The 16,902-nt window shown below is 43.2% G+C and overlaps 1 protein-coding gene across 3 annotated transcripts in view; it reads left to right on the forward strand.

The window, feature by feature from the left end:
* The first annotated feature begins 1,399 nt into the window (after positions 1-1,399).
* The window catches only part of CREM (cAMP responsive element modulator), a 92,733-nt gene continuing 77,230 nt past the window's right edge, over positions 1,400-16,902 (forward strand). Inside the window, exon 1 of one of the 3 annotated variants that reach the window (XM_075922694.2) lies at positions 1,400-1,520. In XM_075922694.2, the coding sequence (XP_075778809.2) occupies positions 1,452-1,520 (69 nt within the window). In that variant the 5' untranslated portion in view covers positions 1,400-1,451. Of the gene's footprint in view, positions 1,521-4,968; positions 6,040-16,902 lie in introns of those variants that run through there. The other 2 variants (XM_075922693.2, XM_089776771.1) reach the window with 2 other exon arrangements.

A 16,902-nucleotide genomic window follows, 5' to 3' on the forward strand; every position in this document is an offset into this window, starting at 1 on the left:
GCAACATAAATTTCTTGTGCAAGAAGCCCCTATGATTAAAATGGCCATCAGAGCTTTCTTGCGCAAGAGAGCGTCCACCCTGCCATAGACGCTCTTGCGCAAAAGGACATGCCAGTGTAGACACACTCTTGTGGAAGACTTTTGCGCAAAAACTCTTCCACAAAACAGTTCTTGCACAAGAAGCTGCCAGTGTAGACGTGGCCCTGCAGTATAAAAAACCGGCTTCCTGTTGTCCAGGATGATGGTCCCCCCCCCAACTCTCTGATGAAAGTGGCAGTAACAACAATGTGGTTTGGGTATATATGAAATGAAAAATAAAAATTTGGTTAGATTGCAATACTATACTGAGAAACTTATTTAATAAGACCCAAAAGATGTTTTCATCTTAGTTGTGATCTCTATTTTAATATATATTGCATGTCTTAACAATAAACCATTTAGACTGACATTTGTAGTCATATTCGTAGGATTTTTTTTGTTAAATTCAAAGAAATGTGGCCACTAAATGTATTTGAGCATTTGTGACACCACTATTTATAACATAGGTCATTTTTTCAGTCTCAGATATACAGTGTTAGAGCTGGTTTAACAGCCTCTTGGAACAATCCTGGGAATATCAAACTCAGGGCAGGCTGCAAAAAGGGAGATCAGATACTCCCAAACCTGGAAGGTAACAGTGAAGTTAGTCTCCCCAACCTGTTACAAACTGTGTTTCTGATCCCCCACGCTGTTATTAAGAAGTCAAAAAAGAAACCACGCAGCCCTCTTTATTGCATTCTAGATCTATGGTTCCTAATCAGCACCTTGAGCCAATAGAGTGAGAAGTTATTTTAAAATTCTGCTCACATGTACAAAATGTTCTTCTAATCCCAAAGGGCCAGTCACGTTATCAGGTCCGTATAAGTTTGGATTTTACCCAAAATGCTACTTTGCCAGCCAATCCTTTACTATCTAAAACTAAAGATTTATTACAAAGAAAGAAGAAAACAGGAAGAGAGATGTTAAATGATCAGTCACATACACATAAAGACTGTAAAGTCAGGGGTGAAAGTAATTTAAGTCATACCAGATCAGAGGCACAGCTCCAAGTTTTAAGAAGGGGCAGCTGTGTAAAGGGTGGAACCTGCAGTCACTTCTTATTGGTACATGGTACCAGCCTACTTTCACTTCTGTTCGAAGTCCATCAGATTCCTAGCAGTATTGGTGAGTTTTATGGCTTGAAAGTTCTTCTGGAATACACCCACAGTTTGGTGGATTATTCAGCCTGTGACTGGGCATACCAATCCTACATTTGAGCTGTAAGGGTTAACCAGAGTTACCTGGTTGTGAGAGCCCAGCCCTGCTGGGCATGCTTCATCTGGAGGCCAGCTATAAATGCTGGTGGAACAGCTCAGTCTGGGTTGACTGCTGCTGGGGAAGAAGATGTTGCCAGAACAAGAGCTGTGGCTGGAATGACCTGCAGAGTCCAGTCAGCAGGGAACAGCTGGAGGAAACCCCCAGTCTGGAAGAAGGTGGCTATGGTGAGTCTAGTAGGAAATAGCCCAGGGCAGGGAGTTAGATCCCCAAGAGCTTGGCATGTTTTGGGTGGATTAATTGCTGAACGAGGGGTGGGCCACCACACCACTTACAGAGCCCGGGGCTGGCTCTTGGTGGAGAGAATGGGCCTTTGTCTTCCTACCTTATCCCCATTAACCCCCAAGTGAGTACTACATTCATTGCTATTGACTTGGGCTGCGAGGCCAGTCAGCCGTACGTGAAGGGGTGTTGACACTTATTCTGACCACTAGGCCTCTACTTACTGACTGTAGTTGCTGGGCTGTACTGCCTAATAGGGATGGGGTTTAGTTATTTGCCCTGAACCATTGGGATTGAAATGCACATGGGGTGATGCACCCTTTGAGAGGCCTCAGAGGCGTAATGCCCTGTTTCTGAGGGGAATAGGCATACCTACCCCATGACACAGCCCTTTGTTTAGAGTTTTGTTTGTAGAAAGGTTACTTCAGAGGCAAGAAGAAGGAATGAAGACAAGCTGGAGAAGATGTAGCTATCTCTTATAATCCTTTTGCCACGTGGCTTCTATTTCCTTTGTCCCAAACACAAGCTGCTTAGCATGTGAACTAGAAGCCTTAGAGTTCTGTCCATAGATATGTCTGTTCATCAGTGGTCTCTAACCTTTTATCTGCAAGATCACTTTTTCAACTTAAGTGCAATGTAAGCTCTTCTGCAAATCCAGATATACTTGTCCCACTTCCTTCCTGCATCCTATTTTAAGCTCTGTGTTGTGGTGGTACTAAAAACAGTGAGTTGCCCTCCATCCTGGATATATGGCTACACTGGTTTGAGTGCTGCTGTATTAGGAATTTTCTTTAGTGTAATCAGAATAATTTTTCAAGTAATTTTTAGGTAAACTAATACTCTTCTTTCATTACATGCAAGGGCTGGGTCTCAACAAAGAAAACAGATATACTGTCCCTAACTTATTAGTGCAAGAATGCAGCAATTTTCTTCATCACATTACTACCATTTTCAAAGACCATCTGAGCTCAACTTAACTCTGGCTTTGACAGGCACAGTGCCATTGGCTTCCATGCATCCAGGCCAATTTATACCACAGCTGAACTTGGTCCATCATCTCTGTTGCTCTAGAATACAATTATTTTGATTTCTTGCCTCTTGATTTTCATTTGAGTTTGCAGCAGCTGGGGGGTGCCTCTGTTTCCAGATTACCGTTTAAAATCTCTATGCAATTAAAAGCATCAAGGGAACATCATATTGGTATGCCAAATAAAGCTGTAATAAATTAACTTTGAAAAGCCTGGTTTTGAAAGCTGCAAGGTGCTAGCAAATCTCCTGGAAGATAAAATGACTGTCATCCTTTACCTAGAATATTATACAGAAGACCGGTGGCTTGCCCTTTACATTTCATACTGGAAGGCAGAAAACCTAAGCCTGGTTCAGATGGACATGAAACCCATTCTTTTACTTAATGTTAGAAGATTTACCTGGTGTTGCTTGGGTCCTTGACAAAAAATGTTTCTCTTCATTTAAAGCTTGGGCTCATCAGTTAAACTTCACTATTACACGCGGTCACACACACACACTTGCTGCTGCCTCTGTTCCAGAGACAGCAGTTCAGGGGGCTGGCAAAAGCTGGTACATGCAGGGAGCTGGTGTGTACACTATCACATCAATCAGTGCTTTTTTTTGTTGTTGTTGTATAAAAAAAGGTGCCAGTACTCCAGGGGAAAAGTTGTTAAGCTCTGACTGGAGGTGCCGGTACAAAAAAAGCACTGACATCCATAATATTCTTTTAAATAGTTTTAATTGACATATTTAAAAAAATTATTGGCTCCAGCAATTGATCTTTTAATAAGTTGCTCTAGGACCTAGTGGGTTAATTGACTTCCATGCTAACAGGAAAGGCTTAGTGGAACAAAACAAGGAAAGAGCAATACAAAATTTTCAAAAGGGAAGCACACAGGAAGTCAAAATGAATAAGAGAAGGTGGAAATAATTCAAAACAGGAAGGGGCTGTTGTTCAATATTTCAACAAAGGAAATGTAGCATGAGAACAAATATTTCAAAAGTGATGTTTAGATTCCTACAAACTTTATATTGCTACTTTACTTGCATTATATGGAATTTTTTCAGTTGTGCTAAATAATCTCTTATTGGGGAAACATCTATTAGGAACTGACTAAATAAGGGAAAATTAACAAACTTAACTGGGAAATCTTGATGTCAATTTACTTGTGCCTCAGAAGTAGGACCAGAGATGGAGCCAGCCAATCATGATTTGTAAACAGAACAGATGTCCAGACTTCTCCCTCACTCAGTGAGAGACTGAAAACCTGACCTACTTTTCGGGAGGATGGGAGTGGACAAAAAATAGCCAGTCCTGACACTGCTGACCCATTAGCATAGTAATTCCCCTGAAAATTTAGACGTATTTATCCTTGTGAGCTGCATATCTAGCCCACAATGTATTATGTGGTCTTCATCCAGTACTGTCTGTATAGGATGTCACAGGGACTGCAGCATTGTGCTGATTGGGCTGCAGGCTGAGAATCAAACCCCACTACAGAACAGGTTCTCAAATACTTAAGCAAGCATTTAGAAAAAATTCGCTGTTATACACAGTATTTCTGGACAGTACTTTGAGGTGACAAGAAAAAAGGTTGTGTGCCATATAAACATGGTATAAACCAGTGTTTCTTAAACTTTTTAACACCAAACAATTTTTTTATGAGGAACACCATAAAAAAAATTTTATATGGGGGGGGAGGGAGGAGTCGCCTGCTATACCGGTGTGCGGCGGACCACAGTTTAAGAAACACTGCTATAAACATTTGAGTCTTAAATATTACACTTGGTATTCTACAGTTCTTGGAGTGTTTATTCAGCGACTTGATGACTTAGTTTCCTTCCTTCCTTTCATTTAGGTCCTTAATATTTTATACTTTGGAAGTACAAATCCCATTAACCCTGTACAGTCAGTATTGTGCTCATCCTCCCACTACCCCTGTGAAGAAGAGATTATGCCTATTTTACAGAGGTAGAGAGCCTTAGAAGTATTTGGGGGACTAACTGACTCCTACTTATGTAAGGGATATGTGCCTAAATACCTCTGAGGATCTGTGCTCTAACTGACTGGTATAAAATCTCACACAAGTTTGGGAAGCAGGGAAATCAACCCTGAATCTCACAAATCCCCAGGTCAGTGCCCTAACCACAAGCTCATTTTTCCTCTTTTTTGTATACTGGTAAACATTAATACTTGTAAGAGAAGATGTATTAAGAGTAGCAAAAATCTCTCTGGCTCAAATTTACCATAATTTGAGCATAATCAAAATTAAAGCTATCAATTACATCTTCTAGAATACTACAAAGATGTCAAATGCACAGCAAGTATCACACATTTATTTATAGTCATTAAATGTATTCATTTGGCTCTGAGAGAACATTAGCATAGCTACATCTTTTATCATTTAGCAGCTTTCTGATTTACTCTACGTTCCTGCAATTTTAAAAAAAAATGTAGGATTGAAACCCTTAAACAAAAATACTTTAGCAATATAATCTGAATTCAAGTATTTTTGGGGGTAAAACAAATATTCCCCCAGCGTATCCTTGAGCATAGCGTTCAACCTCTTGCTGAAGTAACCTCACTATGGTGATAGCAGCAGATGAAAAGAAATACGTAAGTTCCCTCTGTTAATGTCAGTCTGCCAAGGCTATCAAAGCATTTCTCAGGCAATTCAATTTCCTAATACAAGCAGGTTGAGTGATGTTACAGAAAGACCGTGGCTTCCTGCTGCCCACTGAGAATACTTTAAAGCGCTCCGACACTTCCATAAGAGTTTTCATCTATTTTGCCGAAAGGTGAACTGTGGCAGAGAAGTGATTTAGGCAAAGTCCCAGAAACCAGCAGTCGGACGGGTTATAAAACCCAGAAGCCTTGATTCGGGACCCCTCTGCCTGTCCTGGTGAGGCTGGGGCACAGCCGCACCCTTCCCAGTGCCTGTATAGGAGGTGCACACCAAGGCACATCTAGCAGGGATGATCACGCCCATGAAGACTGTGTGGACCGGCCGCACCCCACGGGTTACCCACGCCACTGAGAAGGGGATGGGGTGCGGCTTCAAGCACGCAAGCGGCACCTCCCCAGAGCCAGCGGGGTGCGATGCCCACCGATCTCTCTCTCTCCCCCCCCCCCCCCCCAAACGGGGAGCCCGACGAGAACAGACGTTTCCTCCCGCAGCCAATCAGGTAGCGGGACGGCGGCCCCGTGGCGGCGGTTGGCGCGGGGTCGGCCGTTAGATCCCGTTTGTAACCAATCGGCGCTAGCGGCTACGGCTGCCTAGGCCGGGGCTCCTCCTCCTGCGACCGCTGCCTGTGGGAGCCGTCGCGGACGCCATTTCCTCAGCGCCCCCGCGGCGGCGCGGCTGCATCAGCGCTGACGTGGAGGCGACGTGCGGCTCCGCCCGGCCCTTACCCCCCCACCTGCCTGTGACGGGGGCGTCACGTACGGGGCGGCGGGTGAGTGCGGGAAGGGGCGGGGACACGTGTGCGCGCAGCCCGACCCCCTGCCGGGGCGGGTGAGACAGCGAGGGGATGGCAGAGAGGCAAGAGCACGGCGGGAGCAGCCGCCCTTATTGCGTAGGGGAGGAGAGACGCGCTTGCCGCCTTCGGTACCCCGCTCCCGCTCTTAGGAGGTGGTTTACCCAGCCGCTCGTCCCTCCTTACAGGGTGCGATTCGGCCGGGCAGCCCGGCTCCCCACCGTCGCAGTCCCGGGCCCGCCTGAGCTGTAGCTTGGTGTCTTCGCTCCCTGCCCGTGAACCAGCGCCTGTCAGGAGCGGGTGCTCGTTCGGTTTCACGGCGGTAGGAGCTCAGCGCTTCAGTCTGCGGGGCGCTCAGCTTTGCACCAGCCGGGGCGGTAGGGGACGTGCTGCTCTCTCCGCCTTTCCCATTGGGCATCTGAGACACGGAGAGGCTTCGAGTGGGGGTGCCCACGGGGCACTGCTGGGCACCACAGCACCCAAAGCTTAGGTGCCTAGAAAATTACGGGTCCTGCTGAGCAAGCCCCAAAGCAGAATTTCGCGCCTAGGCATCTCACTGCGATGCAGGGAGGGGACTCAGCCGCCTTAAAAAGTACAGTGCGATCCACAAACGCCTGCAGGTTAGAGCAGGAGCCGCCTAAGCAAGCCAGGGTCAGAGGCCACCTTAGAGAGGGACATGTGCTACCCCTAGCCCTGCTTTCCGAGTCACCTAAGAGTATCTCTAGCAGTGGTACAGGAGCAGAGCTGTTGCTGGTGTAGCTTAGTTAAAAAGAAGTTTCCCTCGCTCTAGTAACGTATATCTATTTGAGAGGCAGTGGTTATGTCAGTGGAAGAGTGATTATGTCAGTGGAAGAGTTTACTCCACTTGACCTAGCTTCATCTATGTGAGGCAGGGCTAGGTCAATCTACTGCAGTGGTCCCCAACGTTTTGGGGCTACCGGGCACCTGGGGGCAGGCCTGCTAACGTGCTGCGCGTATGGGGGCGGGGCCGCTCACAGGCCACGTGACTGGGGGCGGGGCCAAGCATGCGCTGCACGCCCGAGGTCGGCACCGGCATGTGCTGCGATCCTGGGCAGGGGCTGCCCAGGTTCTGCGTGGTGCCGCCGGGGTTGGGGCCGGGGCCAGGGCTGGCGCGGCGCCCCCGGGGGCAGGGGGCAGGGTCGGCACCGGCACGCGTGGCGCACCCGGGGCCGGGGCCAGCCATGCGCCCAGGACTGGCACCTGCCACATGCCCAGGGGCGGGGCCAGCCCAGATTGCTCTGTGGGCACATGTAAAGGGCCCGGCGGGCGCCATGGCGCCCACGGGCACCAGTTTGGGGACCACGGATCTACTGCATCACACAGTTTGAAATTTTACACAGATCTATGCAATTGTGGGGTACTTAGACTTCTCCCTGTAGATCAGACTTATCTCTGTTTATCATCTGTGGAGCAAGGTGTCTCACTGATGAACCTGCTGCTTGAAGAAATAAGGTACCTGCTTCATTCCACACAAACAGCCAGAGTAGGTTTTGTCCCCAACCTTAAAATTTTCATCCTTGTCTCACTGGGTTAGCTGTGTTAGTCTGTATCTGCAAAAACGAGTCTTGAAGCACCTTAATGACTACTGATGTATTTGGGTATAAACTTCCATGGGCAAAAGCCACTGACATCTAAGTGGTTTTTACCCGCAAAAGCTGATTTATGTCCAAATAAATCAGTTAGTCTTTAAGGTGCCACAGGACTCCTTGTTTTATCACAGTATTAGTGCGCTTGTCTGGGATGTGGGAAATCTAAGTTCAGTACCATCTCTCTCTGTTAGAAGGAGGAAAAAGGATTTTATACTCTTCAGGAGAGTGCTCTAACCACTGAACTATGGGATTTTCTGATGTGGGCCTCCCTCAGTCTCTCCTCTGGAAGCAGTTCCCTTGTTGACAGGTGTGACGGCACGTTGGGGGTCCCCCATCTCCTGCACCCCCGAAATGGCATGAATAGACTCCGCCAGGCAGTAGAATAGAGGTGGTTTATTGCTTCTCCAGTATACAGCACAGCACAGATGTCATCGGGTTACAGGGCAGGCCTAGGATGCCTCAGCCCCCCTTGATATGGGCCAGGGGTCTTGGCTTCTAAACCCCCCAGCCTTTGCTGAGGCTGCTTCCTCCATGCTCCCAGAGAGAAACTAACTCCCTCTCCTCCAGCCCTGCTCCCCAGCCAGGGCAGCATCCACCTTCCTTTGTCCCTCTCCATGGGGGTGACTGGTCAGACAGGTTGAGACCTTCTTTGCATAATGACTCATGGCCTGGCCTTCTGGGCCGCGGTACCCACGGCAGCCAGTGGGGTTACCATGGACCCATAGAAACCAGCAAGTTTCCCCCCCACTACGTCACAACAGGTAACTTATGAGCGATTGAAGCAGGGGGTCTAGACTGAGATCCCCTCTCAGTTGGATGCCCTAATGCCATTTCAGTGTCATTCTGTCTTGAGTCTGTCAGTGAGAGAGAGAGAGTAAAAGTCATTTCCATTCTAGCATGAAACAGTAACAAGGTCCGTGCTGATGAAAAGGGGTTAGCTGGGGATGCACTGACACACTATATGAGTACAGCTGGCAACAGGCAGCCAGTACTTTGTATGGTGTGTGAGAGGATGCACATTGATTATATAGAGCAGTGGTTCTCAGCAAAGGCACACGTGCTCTTAGGGGTACATAGAGGTCTTCTCGGAATACAGCAACTCAAGTATTTGCCTAGTTTTATAGCAGGCTACATAAAAAAATACTAGTCAGTGCCGTACAAATTAAATTTTAATACAACGTATTTTTACTGATACATGTACTAAACAGTGAAATATAACTATGATGTATTCCAATTTATTTTATATAGTAAAATGAGAAAATAGTATTTTTTTATTATTAGTGTGCTATGACACCTTTGTATTTTTGCCTTTTGCCTGATTTTGCAAGCAAATAGTTTTTAAGTGAGGTGAAACTTGGTGTATGCAAGACAAATCAGATTCCTTAGAGGGTGACAGTCTTGAAAGGTTGCAAAACATTGGTAGAAAGTGAGTGAGGACACACAACCTGGGGGAAGGCCTTAGCAAGTTTCTGTGTGATTACGGTAGGAGTAATGTGTAACAAATGTATCCAGAGGTAACTTATGGCGTGGCAAGTTATGGGGGACGCACTTTACTTTAGCCATTTGCACAAACTGCAGACTCAAGAAATATGCGTGTGTATTGCTGGGGAATCATAGAATACTAGGACTGGAAGGGACCTCGAGAGGTCATCATGGAAGGACCAAATACTGTGTAGACCATCCCTGATAGACATTTGTCTAACCTACTCTTAAATATCTCCACAGATGGAGATTCCACAACCTCCCCGGGCAATTTATTCCAGTGTTTGACTACCCTGACAGTTAGGAACTTTTTCCTAATGTCCAACCTAAACCTCCCTGGCTGCAGTTTAAGCCCATTGCTTCTTGTTCTATCCAAGATGAACAAGTTTTCTCCCTCCTCCTTATGACACCCTTTTAGATATCTGAAAACTATCATGTCCCCCCTCAACCTAATTCCTTCAGCCTTCCCTCATAGCTCATGTTCTCTAGACCTTTAATCATTTTCGTTGCTCTTCTCTGGACCCTCTCCAATTTCTCCACGTTTTTCTTGAAATGCGGTGCCCAGAACTGGACACAGTACTCCAACTGAGGCCTAACCAGCACAGAGTAGAGCGGAAGAATGATTTCTCATGTCTTGCTCATCACATACCTGTTAATGTATCCCAGAATCATGTATGCTTTTTTTTGCAACAGCATCACACTGCTGTCTCATATTCAGCTTGTGGTCCACTATGACCCCTAGATGTCTTTCTGCTGTACTCCTTCCCAGACAGTCGCTTCCCATTCTGTATGTATGAAACTGATTGTTCCTTCCTAAGTGGAGCACTTTGCATTTCTCTTTATTAAACTTCATCCTATTTTCCTCAGACCATTTCTCCAATTTGTCCAGGTCATTTTGAATTATGACCCTATCCTCCAGATTAGTCGCAATCCCTCCCAGCTTGGTATCATCTGCAAACTTAATAAGTGTATTTTCTATACCAATATCTAAATAGTTGATGAAGATATCGAACAGAGCCGGTCCCAGAACAGACCCCTGCGGAACTGCACTTGTTATGCCTTTCCAGCAGGATTGTGAACCGTTAATAACTACTCTCTGAGTATGGTTATCCAGCCAGTTATGCACCCACCTTATAGTAGCCCCATCTAAGTTGTATTTACCTAGTTTATTGATAAGAATATCATGTGAGACCGTATCAAACGCCTTACTAAAGTCTAAGTATACCACATCCACCGCTTCTCCCTTATCCACAAGACTCGTTATCCTATTAAAGAAAGCTATCACATTGGTTTTACATGATTTGTTCTTTACAAATCCACGCTGGCTGTTCCCTATCACCTTGCCACTTTCCAAGTGTTTACAGATGATTTCCTTAATTACTTGCTCCATTATCTTCCCTGGCACAGAAGTTAAACTAACTGGTCTGTAGTTTCCTGGGTTGTTCTTATTTCCCTTTCTATAGATGGGCACTATATTTGCCCTTTTCCAGTCCTCTGGAATCTCTCGTGTCTCCCATGATTTTCCAAAGATGATAGCTAGAGGCTCAGATACCTCCTCTATCAGCTCCTTGAGTATTCTAGGATGCATTTCATCAGGCCCTGTTGATTTGCAGGCATCTAACTTTTCTAGGTGATTCTTAACTTGTTTTTTTATTTTACCTTCTAAAACTACCCCCTTTCTACTAGCATTCACTATGTTAGGTGTTCCTACAGACTTCTCGGTGAAGACCAAAACAAAGAAGTCCTTGAGCATCTCTGCCATTTCCTATTTTCCTGTTACTGTTTCTCCCTCCTCACTGACTAGTGGGCCTACCCTGTCCTTGGTCTTCCTCTTGCTTCTAATGTATTTATAAAATTGAATATATTTGTAGAATATTTGGGGTGAAAGAGACAGATTTACTGTTTGTTTTTTTTGACAGCCTTCCTTGGCAATTCTCTGAGAAGGGATCTGGATGGGCCTGATCCTTTTAACTAGATTATTGCCTTCTGGGCAAGGGAAGAGAAGATTCTCGTGGGGTTGGTTTAAAAAAAAAAAAAGTCTCTCTTCAAACTTTGAGTCAGTATCTCAGCTCTAACACTGATGATGCCAGGCTTTTACCTGGCGTGAGTCCAGTTGTAGCTCATGCAGCTGCACAGATGTTCCAACCAGAGCTTCACATTAAATTATAATCTTATATAGACTGTAATCGTAGATCCATCTTGTTCTTTGACACAGTTTTTGCATGTCTAAAAATTACTGCAAATCTAATACTAGATTTCTCTCAGCCTGTAGTATTAGGAGGGCAAGATGTGTCCTGTGTGACATATAGCATCTTACTTGTACTAATACTAGGGATGTTAAATAGTGGTTAGTAAGCTAATTGAGTAGTCAATGGAATGTATGTGGAAGTTGGCCTGAATTAAAAATGCCCTTGAAATCCATAAAAAATGGATTGAGTTTCCTGTCTGCAACTTTACCCTCAAACAGCAGGCCCTGTTTTCTATGAAAGAAGTTTGCAAGATTGATAGTCAAGAAGAATAAAGCCTTTAAAATGTTTATCATCCATCTGACATTTGAAAGATTTGCACCATTCAGAAAAACGATGCCCCCAGTCAGACAATAGTGGAAGTGCTAAATTACAGTTTATCTGTCTTTTATTTAGTAGCAAGAATAACTTAAAAAAACAACAGTGGTCCTGTAGCACCTTAGAGACTAACAAAAATATATTAGTAGAAGTTTCTTTACTACTAAGCAACCTTTGTTGAGAATTTGTACATTTTGATATTTTGTCATAAAAGTGTGTTGGAATAAACTATTTATTTTCCTATGGCTCTGTGTATTTAATAAAGGTATCTGATGCTTCAGGTTATACTGAATTCTGGAGCAGTTTTATTCCTGGTTATGCAGCTAAATCTTAACAGATATTAAAGATTAACTTTTATTGTGAGGATTTAAAAATTAGGAACAGCATGCAATAATTTTCTTCAAAAGTATTTAGTTAATCTTTATAGGGCTAAGTTTTGTTTTAAATCAGTCTCCAGTGGAGAAAAAAGTTTTAAAAGATTCATGCTTCTAAATTGGAGTGACCTCTGCACAAACATGGTCTGTGGATACAAATTGGATATCTGCAGATTTGCAGTGCTGTGGATATAAAATTTGGATCCTCATCCTTCTGTGATCTATAGGCATAGTCTGAGGATATCTGCATTTGCTAATATAAAGTGGATATCCGTAGATTTGCAAGACTCTACACATGCTCAGCTTTTCCACCTGTGTCTGCTTCTAGCTGGCTGTTTTCCAATCACTGCTGTGTCTATGGCTCATAAGGCAAATGGTTTCTGATGGAATTAATTTTCTGGCTGAGATTTATTTTGGGAGGAGGGATAGAAGATAGTTTCTTCTGTCTGTCTTTATTCTCTTTCACATTTGACATACTTAACATTACTTTCAGGTTATTTTTACATACAGATTCTATTGCCAGTGACATTCCTAATATACTCGCATTTTCTTTTTAATTGAGCAATATGTCCATATGCTCCTTAAAGTTCTGATATAAAGCCAGTGCTAAACATCAATCCCAAAAGCTAAAATAAGCTTTGCAAAAACTAGATTAAAGCAATTGATAAATAAAATAAATGAATCACAATACAATTTTTTATATGCTTTTGAACAGTAAAAGCAGTTCTATAGAGGATTTCAGATTTCCTAACATGTTGTGAAATTTAAATACTGCAAATTTAACAGTAAAGACACAGATAAGCACATTTACAAATGAAGAGTATACCTGTTATCCATACACTGTGCACAATCTCATTTCTGAATGGATACACAATAAACAGAGTCACAGTAAGTTATTATAACATCATTAATCAGACAGAGCAAATACGCTTATGGCAGTGGTGGGCATACTGCAGGCCACTTCTGTCTGGTCTGCAGCCGCCCTGGCTGCCGCACTCCCCCAGCCACTGCTTGTTCACTGGGACACTAGAGCCCTGTAATTCCTATGCCTCTCTCTCCTTCCCAGCACTTTTGGAGCTCGAACAACTGCAAACACCTGATTTGTTGCATTCCACCTGTTCTGGGAGGAAAAGAGAGGAGGGGGGATGGAGCATGAATGAGATGATTCACATGCTCCAAAAGTGCTGTGGGGGTGCCCAGTACGTGAGAAGTGTGTGGGGAGGGGCACAGAGAAGGAGCAGCAAGTGGAACCCCACTGGGCTGGGAGTTGTTGTGGCCCTCTTAGGTGAATGAGGGACACTCATGAGGTCTATATACTTCCTGCCAGCCCCATGATTTTTTCCTCACGACCTCCAGGGGGGAAAAAACACATAAATTTATCTTACTATAAATGACAATATATTTTTCAATCATAATTGAGAGAGGTGCAGCCATGTAATTATATGTTCATTTTAAGATAAAAATCCCATCTAATTAGTATCAGTGTATTTCTACATAAGTGTGGAAAAATAGTAACCAACCCTGATGAAAAAAATTAACCCTATTAATATTTAATGTCAAAGTAACTCGCATGATGTGTAGCTAATTTGTAATTAAATTAGCTTAAAATAAAATAAAGCTTTGTGCAATGTTTCAGTTTAGGATTAAATCCATACATAAGGCTTATAAAATTACAATGATTTGAAAGCTCAAGTCTTCCTACAAACGAACAAACTATTCCTGATTTTTCAACATAACACGATCTCTGTCATTAAAAAGAGCTACGATCATTGCTGTATATACGAAGCTGAAACTTAAATTTAATTATTCATGGATCATATAAGGCTTCCTTACAAATCTCTTTGGATGAAATATGGGGTGTAAGATGTTTTATTTTTATTACCATAGCACCTAGGAGCCCTAGCCATGGACTAGAAAAAGAGGTGCTTGAACTATTCCATTTTAATGGTGTTGCCAAAGTTGTTGTTGACTGGGAGTCCCAGTAAGTCTGAAGCCCAAGCCGTATTCCACGGGGGTGAATCCTTACTACCTTGGGTTAAGATTACATGATCCCCACCCAGGGCAAATACCCTTGGACTTCAGCTTTGGCCCTGCTGCCCCACTGTAGCTGGGGTTCAGGCGGACTGTGTCTTCAGTTCCCCCTCCCTAGGTCATGTCATTTTTGTTGTCAGAAGGAGGTTGTGGTGCTGTGAGGTCTGAAAATCCACTGCACTAGAACCCCCGTGTTCTTTGTGCTACACAAGTGCAGAAAATGATGGCTCCTGCCCCAAAGAGCTTATCATGTATGTATATCCTTGTTTTGAAATTTAGGAGCAATGGATCTGTCAATACATTTCCTTTGACATCAGTGTTTTGCCTCTAATCAAAACCGCTTAAGTTATAGGAAGAAAATGTCATCCATTTCAGTAGTCTCTAGTCTGAATTAATAACAGTTTGTTTCATGGTGCTTGCTATTGCGAACATTAACAGTTTTTTGGAAAAACCTATAGCTATTTTCAGATATGCCAACCAAAATAGGTCATTTGTCTTGTACTTTATATTATGCGGCTTTATACTGCACCTTTTTTTTAGTCAGGCTTCTTGTATAAGTTTATGCCAAGGGAACTAGCACACCTAAAATGACTACTTACCTTTTTTAAGCATTTGCTTTTTATAGGCCCAATATTTAGGTTTCATTTGACTGTCTCCAGACTTGGAAAAGGCAATTTCTATTCTCAGTTTAGCAATTTTTTTTCAATAAGTGCATGTTTTCATATGCTGTTGACATTTCAATTCATTTTCACTTGAAAATAATAACAATAATGGTTTGGTCCCAAGTAATGTTATGAGAAGAATGATATTAACAAAACTCAGGAATACCACTAAAAGGACAATATAAAAAATTCAGTATGTTCATCTGTATCTCTGGAGTATGCCTTTGAATAGCTTCCCACACTTGGAAGTGGTGTTCTGCATTTAAGATTTACATTGTAATTTCCCATGAGTTTTACCTAAAATTTAGAGCATAATAAAAATACACTGTTCTTTGTCATATTTTGTAAAGCTGCAGATATCCTGGAAATAATTTCTTAATCATTTAGTTGTCCTCGCTCTTTACATAAGTTCAGTGCAAACTTTTGAATGGAAATTGGTTATTACGAGTTTAACTTTCCATGCTATATGAAAGATTTGAAAGACCAGGGAGGATGATAGGGACATAAAAAAAAATTACAGCTTTTCTGTAGAAGGAGGTTCTTTCTAAGAAATAAAAGGTATTAACAAGACTACAAAAGAAGATAGGCATTTTCCTGTAACACTTTATTGCTTTTGTTTCAGTGATCCTTAAAACAACACACAGTGACATGTAGCAGCTAATGGAGTCTGTCTTTTCACCAAAGAGAAAAGTACTACATTTCTAACAGATGTATGTGTCCAGATTTAAAATAAATCATTCCCAAAGCAATAAAGTAGTAAAATTGGAAACGTCAGTTTCCACAGCATAATAGATCATCCTTGCCAAGAGAAGTCAATGGAACCTTTTTAGTAGGATGGGATAAATTTAGTAATTTTGAACTAAATCTTCTCTTAGAATGACAGACAATATTGGATATAAAATATGAAGTATGATTTTGGACCCACATAAGGAAAAATAATCTGGATCCTATTTTTTAATTCCAGAAGAAAGTTTTAGTGACTATGTTGGTAATGCATACTGATTACATTATTGAGCTTGTTATTTAAGCTGTCTTGATATATGGGGATGTCCTTTTGGATGTACATATTAAATAGCTAGTGTCTTCATAACTGAGTCTCAAGGGTAGTGGTGGGCAACCTGCGGCCTGCTGGGGCTCCACCTGCAACTCACTAACCCCTTTGCTGACCCACCTCCCTCATGTGCCTCTTGCACACTGGATGTGCCTCTTGCACACTGGGGCACCAAAGTCTTGCAATTCCTACATCTTTCCTCTCCCTTTAAGCGCTTTCAGAGGAGCTGCAAAGTGCCAGATTCGTGCTCCTCCCCCCCCCCCCCCCCCCCCCCCCCCCCCCCGAGCTGGAATGCTGCAAATCAATTGTTCATGGCATTCCAGCTCTGGGTGAGAGGGTGAGGCCTGGGGACCGAGGATGAACCAGGCAATTTGCATGCTCTGAAATGCTGGGAGGGGAAATAGCAAGTAAGAGTAGGGCTCTAGTGCCCTAAGATGCAAGAGACGCATGGGGAAGAGAGCAGACAGAGAAGCCGTGGGGCATAGGTAGTCTGAGGGCTGCTACGGCCCATTGAGGTGAAGGAGGGCAACTCATGCAGCCACCCCACTATTCGTGGTTGCCTATCCCCGCTCTAGGGTAATAGTGACATTTTTGGGATAAAGGCAGCCATCTAGTAAGAAATAGTCTATTACTATATCAAGTATGTTCATAAAAAGTACAGTGATTCAGCAACATATGCTTCTCACTTACATGTGCTGCAAGGATGAGTGGCTGGATACAGTAGGAGATCTTCAGAATAGCCTCTGAGTAAATCCAGAATTGCCCCCATTTAAAGTTATGCACTCTCCTCTGATTAAGATCCTGGTACATATTGAGCACCAGTGCTAATAGCCTGAGATTTTGACAGCACAATTATTTTATCATTGTATCTGGGGAAAGGAACTCATGAGAAGAAACAGGAATGCAAGAGGGGTATATATTAAATATTGTATATTATGGATTGAATTTAAAACTGCTGTTAATATACTAAATAATTCTTTTCTAATAAGCTACATGAGAGAGACTACTTTAGTACATTCTTCATGGTGTGTATATTGACACCATTTGGGAACAAGCTAACTTAAGAGG

The sequence above is a fragment of the Pelodiscus sinensis genome, chromosome 2 (genome assembly GCF_052426305.1).
Source record: "Pelodiscus sinensis isolate ZL-2025 chromosome 2, ASM5242630v1, whole genome shotgun sequence".
NCBI lineage: Eukaryota > Metazoa > Chordata > Testudines > Trionychidae > Pelodiscus > Pelodiscus sinensis.